At 41.7% G+C, this 13,754-nt stretch overlaps 1 protein-coding gene and 1 long non-coding RNA gene across 2 annotated transcripts; both read left to right on the top strand.

The window, feature by feature from the left end:
- The first annotated feature begins 696 nt into the window (after window positions 1-696).
- Window positions 697-4,013, top strand: LOC118209138 (usherin-like). Its single transcript, XM_035384297.1, has 2 exons — window positions 697-954; window positions 3,704-4,013. The coding sequence occupies exon 2, from the start codon at window positions 3,723-3,725 to the stop codon at window positions 4,011-4,013; it is 291 nt and encodes a 96-aa protein (XP_035240188.1). The 5' UTR covers window positions 697-954; window positions 3,704-3,722.
- A 761-nt stretch (window positions 4,014-4,774) lies between these two features.
- On the top strand, window positions 4,775-8,620 carry LOC118209815. Its single transcript, XR_004761772.1, has 2 exons — window positions 4,775-4,873; window positions 7,057-8,620. It is a non-coding gene; the product is annotated as an uncharacterized LOC118209815 (long non-coding RNA).
- The last annotated feature ends 5,134 nt before the right edge of the window (window positions 8,621-13,754 follow it).

The raw sequence follows: 13,754 nt of genomic DNA, 5'->3' as shown, positions 1-13,754 counted from the left end.
AATGAAGCAATAAAGTAGATACTGAGTGGGGGTAGGTATTGAAACTTCTCATATTACTTTAATCGGATTTGATGAGTCAATAGTCATGTATAGTACATCACTGCACTGTTCTACAGATTAAAGTCCTTGTGTACTCAGATTACCCTGCAATGCTTCCTTGCCTACAATTGGCCAGCCAGCCGAGAGGACTCTTCCTGAAGAAACTTGAGCAGAGCAGGGAATAGACCCTCATGACAGATCCCAAAAGGAAAATAGCTGATTGGAAGGGCTTGAGGAGACAAAAGATGGGTCCTAAGCGTTAGCTGTACTACAACATGAGGAACATTCCAGAACATTTTTACACAAGGAAGTATTTTTGCCTTCTCAGGCCACACAACGTATCCCATCCTAAGGCAGACAAACAACTTTTCTCTTTTACATTATGAAAGTATGAAAATGACCACATTATAAAGATGAAATTGAATATATATTCATTTCAATGCAACAATTGAGACTTTTAAAATGTTTTTTTTTTTTTTTTTAATTTTCAGAACTTCAGCGAAAATGGATTTGCTTTGTAAATTGTACTTGACAGTGTGAGGAATCTGTCAAGGCAGTTCTAACCTCATTTGGCTCAGTCAGTTATTGTGGGTGGGTTTTCGATGCGATAATAATAGCATGTGTGTGTGTGCATCTTTAGTCAGCGTGTTCCTCTGGTGAGCTGCGGGTCTCTCTTCCACAGTGTTGTGGAGAGAAGTCGTACAGTGTGCTGGACCAGACAAAGCTGTGCTGCAGCGGAGTGCTTCATGACCTGATCGGATGCAGTTTGGAGGGAGCGGAGTGCGTTGGGACCAGGATTCACTGCCCACAATCAGAAACTCAGTGCGGGTCGATTCTGCACCCACAACGAGGCCTGCACTGCTGCGGAGAACAGACCTATGACCCCGATAAGGACCTATGCTGTGCTGGACACCGGTAGCTGCTACATCTGTCGACAGTATCCTAAAAACAGGCTACTTATTGGCGCATGCATCTGTTTGCTTGCCTGAGAGCGAGCGTCCCATACTTGTCCCAGAAGGGAAAATTTCTTCATCAGTGTTAAAGAATATGTTCACTTTTTTCAGCCCAGACTTTATTGAAATGTTGTTTATCATTTATATCTGCATAGCACAACCTTGCCGATAGCTTTAGTAGAGAGACTTACCCCTCCACTGCAGCTTCTCAGTGGGTTTGACTACCGTCCAAATGGGGAAATCGTTTAGGACTTCAAAAATCATGATAAATCTCAATTTCAAAAAACAGGAAACTCATAGTACAATTGCATGCCTCTTTGTGTATTTTATGTCTATTCAGAATATGTTTCGAATAACAGTAATATCACTTCTGATTTGGAACTATTCCTTGCAATTGTACATCCCAACCGTTAGTAAACTTCTGCATTAGCTTTTTGGAGAGCAGAAATTTCACTTGTTGGTGCCCGGTCGCAGCCCCATAGAAGAAGATGTCCTGCTTCGGGCGTGGATATAGCCAATAGAATGGATTTACGAAAACGCAAAATTAAGTCAATGAAACCTGACAGAAAGCATGGTTTGCAGCCCATTTTTTGATATCACATCTAAGCATGTCTGAGTAGTCTGTGAGTTTCCCCACTTAAAAAATGGCTTTTTTTTAAAGGATTGTACACAAAATAATGAATCTAAACGGATTCATTACATTACATTACAGGCATTTAGCAGATGCTCTTATCCAGAGCGACGTACAACAAGTGATTCATCAAAAATCCACCTGAGAGCAATACACAAAGTACCAAAAGAGAGTTCCTATGAGACAGATAGGGACATACAGCAATGGGATCCTCATCTTGTAACTTTTTTCCCTTTTAAAGAGGATAGTGTGGCTCCTGTTTATGACTCCAGAATTGATGTGGGATCTTGGAGAAGCGTGTCCTCACTGTTGTGAGGTTTGGAATGTTCCTCCACCCAGATTCTGGAGCCTTTGGATCTCACAGTTTCTGGGCAGGCCCAGACAGCCCACTTCAGTTAGTTTACATGCCAGGAATTAAACATTTTCTCAGTGCAGCAGTATGTCGCCTGGTCTTATCCTTTATTGATGTGGAAGCCATACCTTGTTTCCCAGATCGCCTACTGTGCATGAACATATTTTCTGTTCCAAAAGGATCTGCTGAATGCCCCTGGAATGGCCTTGGCTAACTGCCAGTACCAGTTGATGTAAAGGATGCGGACTGGTTGTCTTTGAGTGGCTGGAATTCTTGGCTAACTTCTCCTCTTGCTTTAATTGCTTGGGAGTTGCCTCCGGAATATGCGGTGGGAAGAATGGAATTTCCCACATGCTCATGTAAATGTCACCTGGTCAAATGCCTGGTGTTTGGCTGAATACCCTCCTTGCATGACGCAGTGCTTGGTGCCAAGTAACTCTGGTCCCCTGCCTTTTTTCTCAGCAATACTATAAAAAGAAGAATTCGTTTTTCCAGTGTACGGACATCTCCTAACTTTCTCTCGTGACATTTTTCATATTACAAACAGGCCCTTGTTGTCTACCAGCATGGACTGCCCAAATATACTCTATCTGTGCCGGCTCCTCAGTAAGTTCAATAAAGGCAGCAGTGGTACTGCTGGCTTCTAACTACAGATAACAGTTAATGATTCATTAATGTCACTGATTGGCCAGTGATCTGGTGTCCCAGGTCTAATTTTTTCCCTGACTGGAAGGGAAGAATGAAAGCCAGCAGCGCTACTGGCCTCAAGGGTCAGATTTAATGCTGCCTTCATGTGCTCCTCGTTACCTCCGAGTTCACAAGTACAAATTGTAACGTCATGCACTCAAGTGCTCTTAGTCGTTTCTTTTTGATGCTAGTATTTTATTTATGAAGGCAAGCAGGGACAACACGAAATGTCACAACTCGGCAATTCAGGTATCATAGCAAAACATTTTCCACTGGAAAATGACCCACTTTGCTGGGTCATTCATGTGTGCGCAACTCGTAAATACAGATATTTCTGACAGCACGTGAAGGCAGCATAAGTATCCCTGGAGTAGAGGCACATTTCCCGCTTGTGACAGTAACCTGTAGGAGCCTGGTGAGATGGTAAGGGGCGTCAGAGCAGCGATGACACAAGGAACTCTCACCCACCGAACTCCAAAAGGATGAAGCCTTGGTAGGATAGGGCCTTATACAATCCTGAGGGGGACTCATAGTGTTAAGCTTGGTTGAGGGCTTTGCAGCGGTCACAGAGTTTCACTTCAACATGTTGCTATCGTTAGTGACTCAGTTTGGCGTGGCAGATGTTCAGTTTTCCAGTACCTCAGGGCACTCGGTACACATCTTCGCATTGCAACTTTACATGTATTAGTATAATGGCTTGGGAACTGGGCTTGTTCAATTAATCAGGCAACAGGATTCTGTGTTATTTACTGGATTACAATTTTCCTGCATCACAGATACTGTAAGGGCCCTCTGCAGTGGACTCCTGGTCTTTTTCAGCCCATAATAAAAGCAACATTTACCAATTTAATTTAATATTTGTACATTTTTCTTTGTACACCATATTTATAAAGCACTACTACACAGTTAAATTAGAAAAATGATAATGATTATTGTTATTATTATTATTATTATTATTATTATTATTATTATTATTATTATTATTAATATCCACTCGGGAATGTTGCTAAATTGAGTGTTTATTTCTTTGTTTCTTTGAAGATGGCCAGGGAAAAGGGGAATGGGGTGCTGTGGGGTCCAGCCCTATGACCCTGGGGACCCCAAAACGAAGTGCTGCTCTGGCCACCTCCACAGCCTGCAGGCGGGGCACCATGGCAAGGCGCAGTGCTGCGGGGTCCACCTGATCGCCAACGTGTCCCTCCAGTGCTGCGCCTCGGCCCAGAAGCAGCTGCCGTACCCCAGGACGCCCGGCCTCTCCTGCTGCGGACACTTCCAGTACAACACTACCCAGCACTACTGCTGTGCGGGACACCTCCGCAGAGTCACCCCCGCCGTCCGGCACAGGGTCTGAGTCCCGCAGCGGAGGCCGCGCCCGAGCGTGTCTGTCTGTCTGTCCCGCCTGCGTCTGCCTGTCCAACTACAACGACAACCGCAACAACTCCACTTGTGTAGTAGTTTCAATCACGGTGCTCAAAGTACCTTTTCAGGGTACTTGCTGTTGGGAGCTTTAGATCAGTCTTGTCATTCAGCGCCTATTCTTTTCCGGTTCCTGAAACCCACAGGCTGGGGGACAGTTCAGGTTTATTATAAATACTGTGGAGCATGAGAATTGCAGGCCTTTAGCAAGGAACCCCATTACTTCACAAGCTACTTATCAGGAGATCGTGTTATGCTTAGGGTCACTGTAAAAGGAATAAAATTAGGTGACTTGCAACAGTCACATAATAAGCAGGCAGGTGGGTCTTTTATGCAGGGAACGGGTCCCATCAAGATTCAATCAAATGCACTTGGCCGGGGAAGGGCAATTCAGTCACATCTGACTTTTTCATATTCAATCAAACAACTTCAATATTGGTAAAGACTGAAAAATCCAAGAAGCGGGAAAAGGTGTAAAATATCACACAAATCACCCTCATATGCATGGATCTACGTACAGATCGGTCATTAACAAAATAGCATGCTGGTAGGAAAAGAAATCATTTACTAACTAGTGGCCTATACAGTGTATAGAGTATCTTACTGAGGTTAATCTGTGGGGCTTGATTGCAAACGCATGTGCCTGTAAACAGTTTAGGGGTCTTTGATTGAATTCCCTTAGCCGTCAGTGTCACTCTAACCAATGTGTCTTTGCCTCTGCAGAGAACTCGGGGCACTGTGAGCTTATAACTTTGGACACCCAGAAGGCTCTGCATGAGCTATGCAAAAAGACAGGTAATGCCTCCTGTTATTGTATGACTACACACTTATGGCTTTGCAACAAAACAAGCACAAAACCATCCAGAACCACGGCGCAACTTGGCGAACTATATTTTTTGGTTGATTGTACGTGGTCATATATGGCAGTTGGTTCTGTCAGAATTCTGACTGATAGCAATATGGTCAATATTTTCACTGGAGACTTGACACATCCCGCCTTCTAACTGCAAAGTCCCTGGTCATTTGTGAATGGTTTAAATGGATTGTAAAAATAGACACTTCATGCTACAATCATGATAACGGCAATGACTGTGCTGTGAAGTTTAGGTAGCAAACAACAGGGCTGAATCCTTTTGACGTAATTTACATAGAAACTCTACGCTCAATTTGTCTAGTTTCACTGACTGTGGCCAAGCAGAATCGATAACATTTCAGAAAATATATAACTGTAAGATGTAATCAAATCTTCTAGTAGGACTTCTGCCGTTTATTGAGGGTGTGACATGAAATTTTGGTGCCACTGACTGTAATAGAATGTTTTTCACATACCATTTGATGAAGCAAGTGCCATTCACAGTACATTTTTACGGGTTAGTGCTGTCAGATTGTGCTAGCTACTTTACATTAACCTTGTACAGCGATCAATAAAAGCTAACAGCACAGTACCACTTACATCTCTTCACTTCTACCACCACTGTAATGAACTAAAAAAAGGCTACAAACTACCTTTTCTATGAGAAATGTGTTGTCGAGCTTACACGCATACACTGCTGGCGACATTGTAAAGCTCAGTTTTGCCCTCCATACTATATAGCTAGCTAGCTATGGCACGTCCTCACTTCTGTAATGTTATTTGTTGTCCTCCGTGTGTCCATACATCTGTATCAGTGGTTGTAGCTGTGTGTCCTTAATTCCTACTCATGCGTGCAGGATAGCATCTGTACGCGCTAACTAGGTTAAGTAAAGTAGGCAATCCGTACGCGCTAACTAGGTTAGCTAAAGTAGGCGAAGCGCGAACATGTTAGGGTTAGCTAAAGTAACGTTTGGCGATAAAGCTATGCTTAAAAATGGCGTGCCGTTCGAAGTGGTGATTTTGGGAGATGCATCTGCGCATGCGTCCTACAAAAATGCGTCTTACTAAACAAAGCACCACCTGCACATGCTTCCCAAAGGTTGTCCGTTAGTGAGTGAGTGAGTGAATGACCACAATTTCAGCAAGCCTTCATGGAGAGGACGCTGGCGCTGTTTCTTCGCCGCTTCTCCACCTGAGTTTAGATTCGTTTTCTTGTGCTCCAGCAAGCTCCAGCAAGCTTTATTGTTTGATTGTTTTTATTTTTACTTATACATATATATATATGTATATATATATACATATATATATTTTTGATACAATTTCTTTTATCCTTCAACCTAATAAAGTTTTTTTATTTCTCTTTCTTTTTTTCCCCCATGTAAAGTGGCTTTGAGTACTTAGAAAAGCGCTATATAAATATGAGGTATCATTATTATTATTATTATTATTGTTATTAATTTGCCACGCATAGCCTACGGCACCAGTTCCTGCGCTCCGTGGGAAAAAAAGGCTTTGCAAAATATCTGAAATTGCTGTTGTGGGATTGATGTGGTTTGAAGGATTCGCTAATGTACCTGGAACAGCTTCAGGTAAACCTCGTGCAGTACATCTGTAACTCGCACAGAGGAGAATGCTAGTTGCAACCTTATTCAGCCCTATTCCATTCCACTGAGTTTTGTGCAGCCCAGCACAGTGCAATTAATTTATGTATTTAGATACATATTTAATTATTATAAGATGGCTTTGTAGCTATATTATTATTATTATTAGTAGTAGTAGTAGTAGTAGTAGTAGTAGTAATATATAATATTTAACATTATTAATAATTAACAATAATGTTGTTTAGTTTACATCATTTTAAGTATTATTGATCATAATCATAATAATAGATTTTCAGAATATATTTTTCTGAAACCCAAAGTTGCTGAAACATAATGGTATTGTAACAATCAATGACTTCAGTAAAACAAATTATATGGTGACCAAATAACATGGTGGTCATATGTGACCATGGATATTACTCAAAATGGAATTACTGGAAAATATAAATTGTGTAAATTTTGAAATGGTGCCCTTGTGTGTGCATGTTCATGTGTGTGTGTGTGCGTGTGTGTACGTGTTCCAGTACTCATAGGGTCAGTGGAAAGCATGGCGGTGAAAGAAAATGGGTCCCGTGAAGTTGTGGTAAAGAACGTCCTGCAGATCCATGTGGAGAAGAACTTGATCACCCTGAGGGGTACCCACGTGCTCCTCTTGAATCACTGCAGCTGTCCGCCACTGGCCAAGGATGGGCTCTACCTGTTCAACCTGCAGGAGACCAACAGAACGACCATCTCTGACCTGAGCACGACCGTCTCCCCGGTGTATGACCTGCTGTCTACGTGCCAGTGGGCTCATCTTGGGAATGCATCCACATGCAGCTAAAGTCTGAAAGTTCGACTTTTGTTTAAAGCCATTTTTGTGACTGTATGAACTCCCCAGTAAAAGATGCCGTTTGTTTTCCGATCCCCTTTTTTGTACTTGGAGGACAGGGGATGCATAAAGAAGACTGAGGGTGTTTTGCAGTCCAAGCTACTTCATATGCTATATAAGTGCTTTGATAGACTTATAGACTTAACCATTTGGTTGTATCATATATGCTATATAACTACTGTATCCTCAGGGCATTCAGCAATCCATGTTAAACGTCATATTTAGATAACAATGCAGCGGATTTGTGTTTTTCTTTATGAAATCCACAGGTGCTGCAGCCCTGGAGCTCTTTGTATTTCTTTGTCAACGTGCCCTGGAAAATTGGCATGGAGCCAGGCACAGAGGCAAAAACAACACTGATGAAATCTGATGAAATGTCTAGTACAGTGTCTAGTATTCCGTCTGGGTTCATTTTTGCTGACAACATGTTTTCACTCAGTTCAACTGTTTCCATCCACCATCAAGATTATTCTCTGCACCTGGGTTCAGTGATGGGTCGTCTCCTCGTGAGTAGATTAAGGGCTCTTAATGCCAAGACCTTGGTTTGATTCCAACCCAAAGTGTGGAGACGGGCACATGGTGCTATTAAGCTGTGTTACTCAATGTTATTCCCATCTCAGTTTCTGATTGCCCCCTCGCCCCCCTGTGCTTTGTGACAACAAAATATGGAAATTCTCTCTCGTTCCCATGTTTTTAATTTAACCGATGTTCAATGTTGTGAAACAAATTTTTCTCAGCAGATATGATGCTAAATCACAGTATTTATATTTTTTTTACTGATTTTGAATCGAGTATAGTGTTGTAAATCCAAAGGTAGAATATAAATTTTTTTTTTTTTTAATTTTGTTCATTTTGTACTGTATTCACAGTCCTGCACTACCACCAAATGTGATTCAGGCATCACCACTGTTTACTGGACGAAGACACAGCGAGTGTAACTTCTGTGGCAATATTTTTGATCCCTGTTGATCCGATTACATACAATGATATGTGCTTTTAGCTTCCCATTGTTACAGTATTGTCTTCGCCAGAAGTGTGTGTGCTTATAACATTGTGTAACATTGTATAATGAATGAGACTAGGCAAGGGAGTTAACTGCAGAGAACATCCTTCATATAAGGGGTTGGACTTGCGAAATGTACAACTGAAAATCTAATAATCAGAAAACGAAATAAATGTGTTTATTGCTTATTCAATAAAGCTCATTTTGAAAGACACCTTTTGGTTCTTTGGTTATTTGTTTATCTCTTTGGGCCATACATGGAAGTGGACAGAGGGGTAGGCGCAAGACATAATGAACAACCCTTGGCTATTATGATGTTATGACAGCCACTGGATAATGGATCATGAAAGCCAGTGCTTCTTGTTTTTTTTTTTTTTAATTCAGTTTGAAAACCCATCTTTGTCTTGTTCATTTGTGTGTGGAATTCTATGGGCTGTGATAGGGGAAAGAATGATGGCATCGGTCTGGTATTGCCTAATTCTCCCACACGTTAACCACATTGTTTCCGAAAGTAAATTAAAGTGAAAATCGCTAACACAGCCATACAAATGCCCTTAGGTCAGAGCAAGAATGAAGCAATAAAGTAGATACTGAGTGGGGGTAGGTATTGAAACTTCTCATATTACTTTAATCGGATTTGATGAGTCAATAGTCATGTATAGTACATTACTGCACTGTTCTACAGATTAAAGTCCTTGTGTACTCAGATTGCCCTGCAATGCTTCCTTGCCTACAATTGGCCAGCCAGCCGAGAGGACTCTTCCTGAAGAAACTTGAGCGGAGCAGGGAATAGACCCTCATGACAGATCCCAAAAGGAAAATAGCACCCGCTTTGGTGACATTTTCTAGTGGCTAACAGGAGTTGAAATTCTGAAGTGATTTTTAAACTTTCAGCTTTCAGTTTTTGAACAGTACAACAGTAGTAATACCTGTGGCTTTGCAGTCATTCTTTTGCTTTTTGCATAGGCAAATGTGTTGTTTTTTTGTGGTTTGAATTGATCGAGTTGAAGCCAAACTGTTTTGTTCTGAGTTGGAGGTCACTAGTTGGCCTGCCTGCACGTATCCCTCATAGAAGATTTTATTGTCAAGCACATTGTCTTATGTGGCTGATTGGAAGGGCTTGATAAGACAAAAGATGGGTCCTAAGCATTAGCTGTACTACAACATGAGGAACATTCCAGAACATTTTTACACAAGGAAGTATTTTTGCCTTCTCAAACAAAATTACGCAAATACAATTAACTAAAACAAACTAAAATAACAAAGACAAAAAAAAGCAAAACTGAGTGGCAACTTTTCAGTTCCCTGCTCGTAGCTGGCCATTTTCACTTTTCAGCAGTAGTTCACTTTTCCTCGTCTTGTTAAATGAAACTAAACTGAAATTAAATGCAACTCAAATAAAGAAACACTACTCTCAGTGTGATCTCCTGGTCTCAGCCCCAAACTGTGGAGAGCAGCACACCTTCCTGTTGTAGGGTAGTTGTAAGTTATTTCTCTGCAGTCCTCTCTCTCTGAGGGCTCAAATGCTTTATTTCTGCATAAGCTCCCAAATAAGCCTGTGTCTGTTACATTCAACATCCCAACACTACCTTCCACTTCCCTTCAAGATTGCCAGACCCCTCATGCCAGATACTCATAATTCTAAGGTCAAATCTATACATGACACTGGGGGGGATTAACAACCTCCTTGCAAGTAGAGGAGGCATAGTAACAAATGTTCATTCGCTGTTAACCAACAACAGATCCCTGTAACCCCCCCAGACACACCCCTCTCCCCAATCACATGTTAGTGGCGACTACGACAGTGCAAAACACTAACAACATGACAACGGAACCGATAATTCCAATCAAACCTTCAGATCCAAGGATCAAAATATGCTCATTGACTCGCAGAGGCCCTGCACACAGACCTTATGCCATGCTACAGTTATACCAAGCTTGCAATGTTGAGGTTCTTCTGGACGCTGGCAAAAGCTATTTATGCCTGCGCACTGGGTTGGGTGTCCGTTGATGGCTACGGAACAGAAAACACCTGCAATGCTTGGATACCCAGACCCAGCACAACTCTCCACATTCTGGCCAACACAACCAAATCAAAAGATGTGGGAAAATCAAACAGAGACTAGGTCACCAAGCCCCCCTTTGCTTCCGGATAAAGATGGATATCCTAAACGGCGTAGCAATAAGGCTGACACCTTGACAAAAGAGGGAATATCTACGGGTCAACTTTGGAGATCCTGCACACCAGCCTTGCAGTTCCTGTAACATCCAAATTACCTCACACTTCAAACAAACTCCTCCTAACACAATACCTTGGCACAGGAAACTGCAACCCCCAACTTACGCTACGTATACGAATTCCTGTCAGGTCAAACAGAGCAGGTCATTTAATCACGATGTGAAGAGCAAGTTTGCCAGATGAAGTCATACTGTCTCTCTCCTAGAGTTGCCAGTTCTCACGCTTCCAGTATGAGACACATGCCTCCAGGGGATGTCTCATGCTCTGAACCCACCTTAACACACCTCACACCAAATAAAAAACAACTGAAAACAAAGCTGCACCCTTTTTAAAACAAACATTGCAGTGTGCTTTGAGTGCATAGCATAATAACACAGATTCTGCACTTGCAAGGGATTTGCTGCGGAGGTTAAGGAAGATCTTGATTGCAGGATGTAACTGGAGTACTGTATCAGCTGATTCCCAGAAAGTCTCCTGCTAGCGCCAAAGGTCATTGTTTATGTTTTCCCCCACCATGCTATTGATAGGAACCCAGAAAGATTTAGAGTTGTATCCTGGACAAAACATGAAGGCACTGAGATCATCTTTGACTGAGATCATCATGGCTAATGGCCATCACTTGCTTACCCCAGGGACTTTTTGCGGATGGAAAACATTTAATTGAGAGAAAAGGAAGTGTGGAGTCATCCACTGATAGGATAAAATGTATCAGGCCAAGACGGAAGCCTGAAGTAGGTGCAAACAGAATTAATTGTTCGCATGAATTGTTTGGATAGAGGGGGCAAACGGTATATATAGCCAAAATATGTCACAAGAAAGGAAGATCAGAAAGACTGTTGCGCAACAAGTGAGAAGATGCCTACGCAAAACAACCAAACAATGGGAGAAAAGGGAGACTGAGGAATAAGGACAGACCACACAACACAGAATAAGCAGTTTAAGGGAATAAGAACAAACCACAAAACATGAAACAGAACCAAAGGATAAAACAGGAAATTCACCACAAAAAAAGAGATTAAGCTATGTTTCCACTTGCCCAAAGTGCTATGTATCCATCCAGATAGTTTTGCTGAGATTTGGCAAGTTTTTCTAGATATCCACTGCAGCTCACCCTGATAAAACAGACCAGCATTCTGGGGTGTAGTGTCATTTTTTTAACAAAGTTGACACTGCGCCACAAAATACTGGCATGTTTTGGTTGAGACTTCGTGCGGATATACACAGTTGGCGTACTTCAGCAGACAGTAGTTTTATATGAAACCATGCAAAATGAAGCTCTGAGGAAGGACATGAGTAACCGTGGCATTATATTTGGAAAGACATTGCTGTTGAGTTCTTTTTTATTTAAATATTTTGCCACTTTGAGGCCACGAAATGGTAAGTGGACTGCATTCATATAGTGCTTTACACACACACACTCACACACCAACAGTGAAAGGCTACCATGCAAGGTACCAGTCAGCTCGTTGGGAGCAATTAGGGGTTAGGTGTCTTGCTCAGGGACAGTTCGACACGCCCCAGGGCGGGGGATTGAACCGGCAACCCTCCGACTGCCAGACAACCACTCTTACCTCCAGAGCTATGTCGCCCCCACAAAAGCCTGTTCCGTTGAAGAGTGAGCTCCAGTGGACATCTAGAAAAATCACAGTGAATCTACCTGAATGGACAGCAAGAGGTGGACCAAAATTTGGGAAGACCAAATGTTTGCGAGGAGATCTTAAGAGCAGAGTGCAGAGGGCAGGGGGAGAAAAAACTAGCAGAGAAAAGAAACAAGCAAGAAGTATACAAAGGTGAACAAGGACATGGGTGGGCACAACTGAAAGACTGAATGCAACTCCAGCCTCTCATTTGAGTAACGGCATTTGGCTTCAGTGAGACCACAGGCGAGAAAGAAAAGGCTTTACTTTATATTTTACACTGTAACTGCATTTTGAAATGACAATATTCATAAAAGCATGAGTGACTAAAATATCAGCTCAATGAGCAAGTGGTACATAGAACTGGTAGACCATTGTAAGATGCATCTTACCTACCCAGCTGTGAGTGTGTGATTACTGTACTCAAATAAAATTATGCTCATACCTCTAATCAAGAACATTGAGTTGAGTGGTCTGTTTAAATTCTGAAAACATTTATAGAACATAATGCAATAACTCATAAAAGGCATGAGAGATTGAGCCCATTAGCCTTGAAGTGAACCTCTGATCTCTGTGCTAGAGTGGACCCACATCAACATCTACTCTACATACAGAGCAAGCAGGAAGTGTTAAATTGGGCCTAGCATAATTGTGGTTGGCCAGGAGCAGTTTATCTAGCCTGATTTGGGAGGAGTTTCTTCATCATAAAGCACTACTTGGATAAAACTTTGCTATTGAACCCCTTTGGGCCATTGAGTCTGTGACTCATTATTTCCTTGAAAATGCAGAACCACGACTGGAAGGTTATTTATAACAACCATGTGGCCATTTTTATTTATTTAGTTTGTTTTGGTAAGGCATGTTGTACATTGTTAGATCTGGCCTTTGATAGAGCGCCTCTTGTCACTGAAAGTTACTGTAACTGAAGAAGGAGCGCTGGGCATCAACACTGTTGACAGGGCCTGTCAAACTTCTGATTGCAACAACTGACAAGGACAGCAATCTTGATCCCAGTGCATTCCACAATCTGCGTACATTGTCACACTTTGTTTCTCCCAGCAATGGTGTTGAAATGCATAGGCCTATACGAATAACACTGTAGGCCATGTTAAGTTGACAGTTATCATGCAAAACTGCCAAAAAATCATGGAAAGCACTAAAAACGGAGGAAATTGCAGAACTGGCGAAAATAATAATAATAATAATAATAATAATAATAATAATAATAATAATAATAAATGGGGAAAGTCACAAATTTACTTAAAATGGGGGACCGAATGTCATGATGCAGTTGTAAGTAGTTGTGCTAAAATGGTATAAACTGTGTAGAATTTTTTCGGTAGGGATCAGGTACTGACGACTCTGAAGATTGATTAAATAAATGTTTTCAACATGACACAATGAGTAGGCTCACTGTGTCTCACTCACACTCCCTTAGAATTTCTCAAGAATTTGGTATTTTATCTCTGGAT

Source organism: Anguilla anguilla, chromosome 12 (assembly GCF_013347855.1).
Source record: "Anguilla anguilla isolate fAngAng1 chromosome 12, fAngAng1.pri, whole genome shotgun sequence".
NCBI classification, from domain to species: Eukaryota; Metazoa; Chordata; class Actinopteri; order Anguilliformes; family Anguillidae; genus Anguilla; species Anguilla anguilla.
Note: the sequence above shows the minus strand (reverse complement) of the source record. Positions and strands in the feature narration are given on the sequence as shown.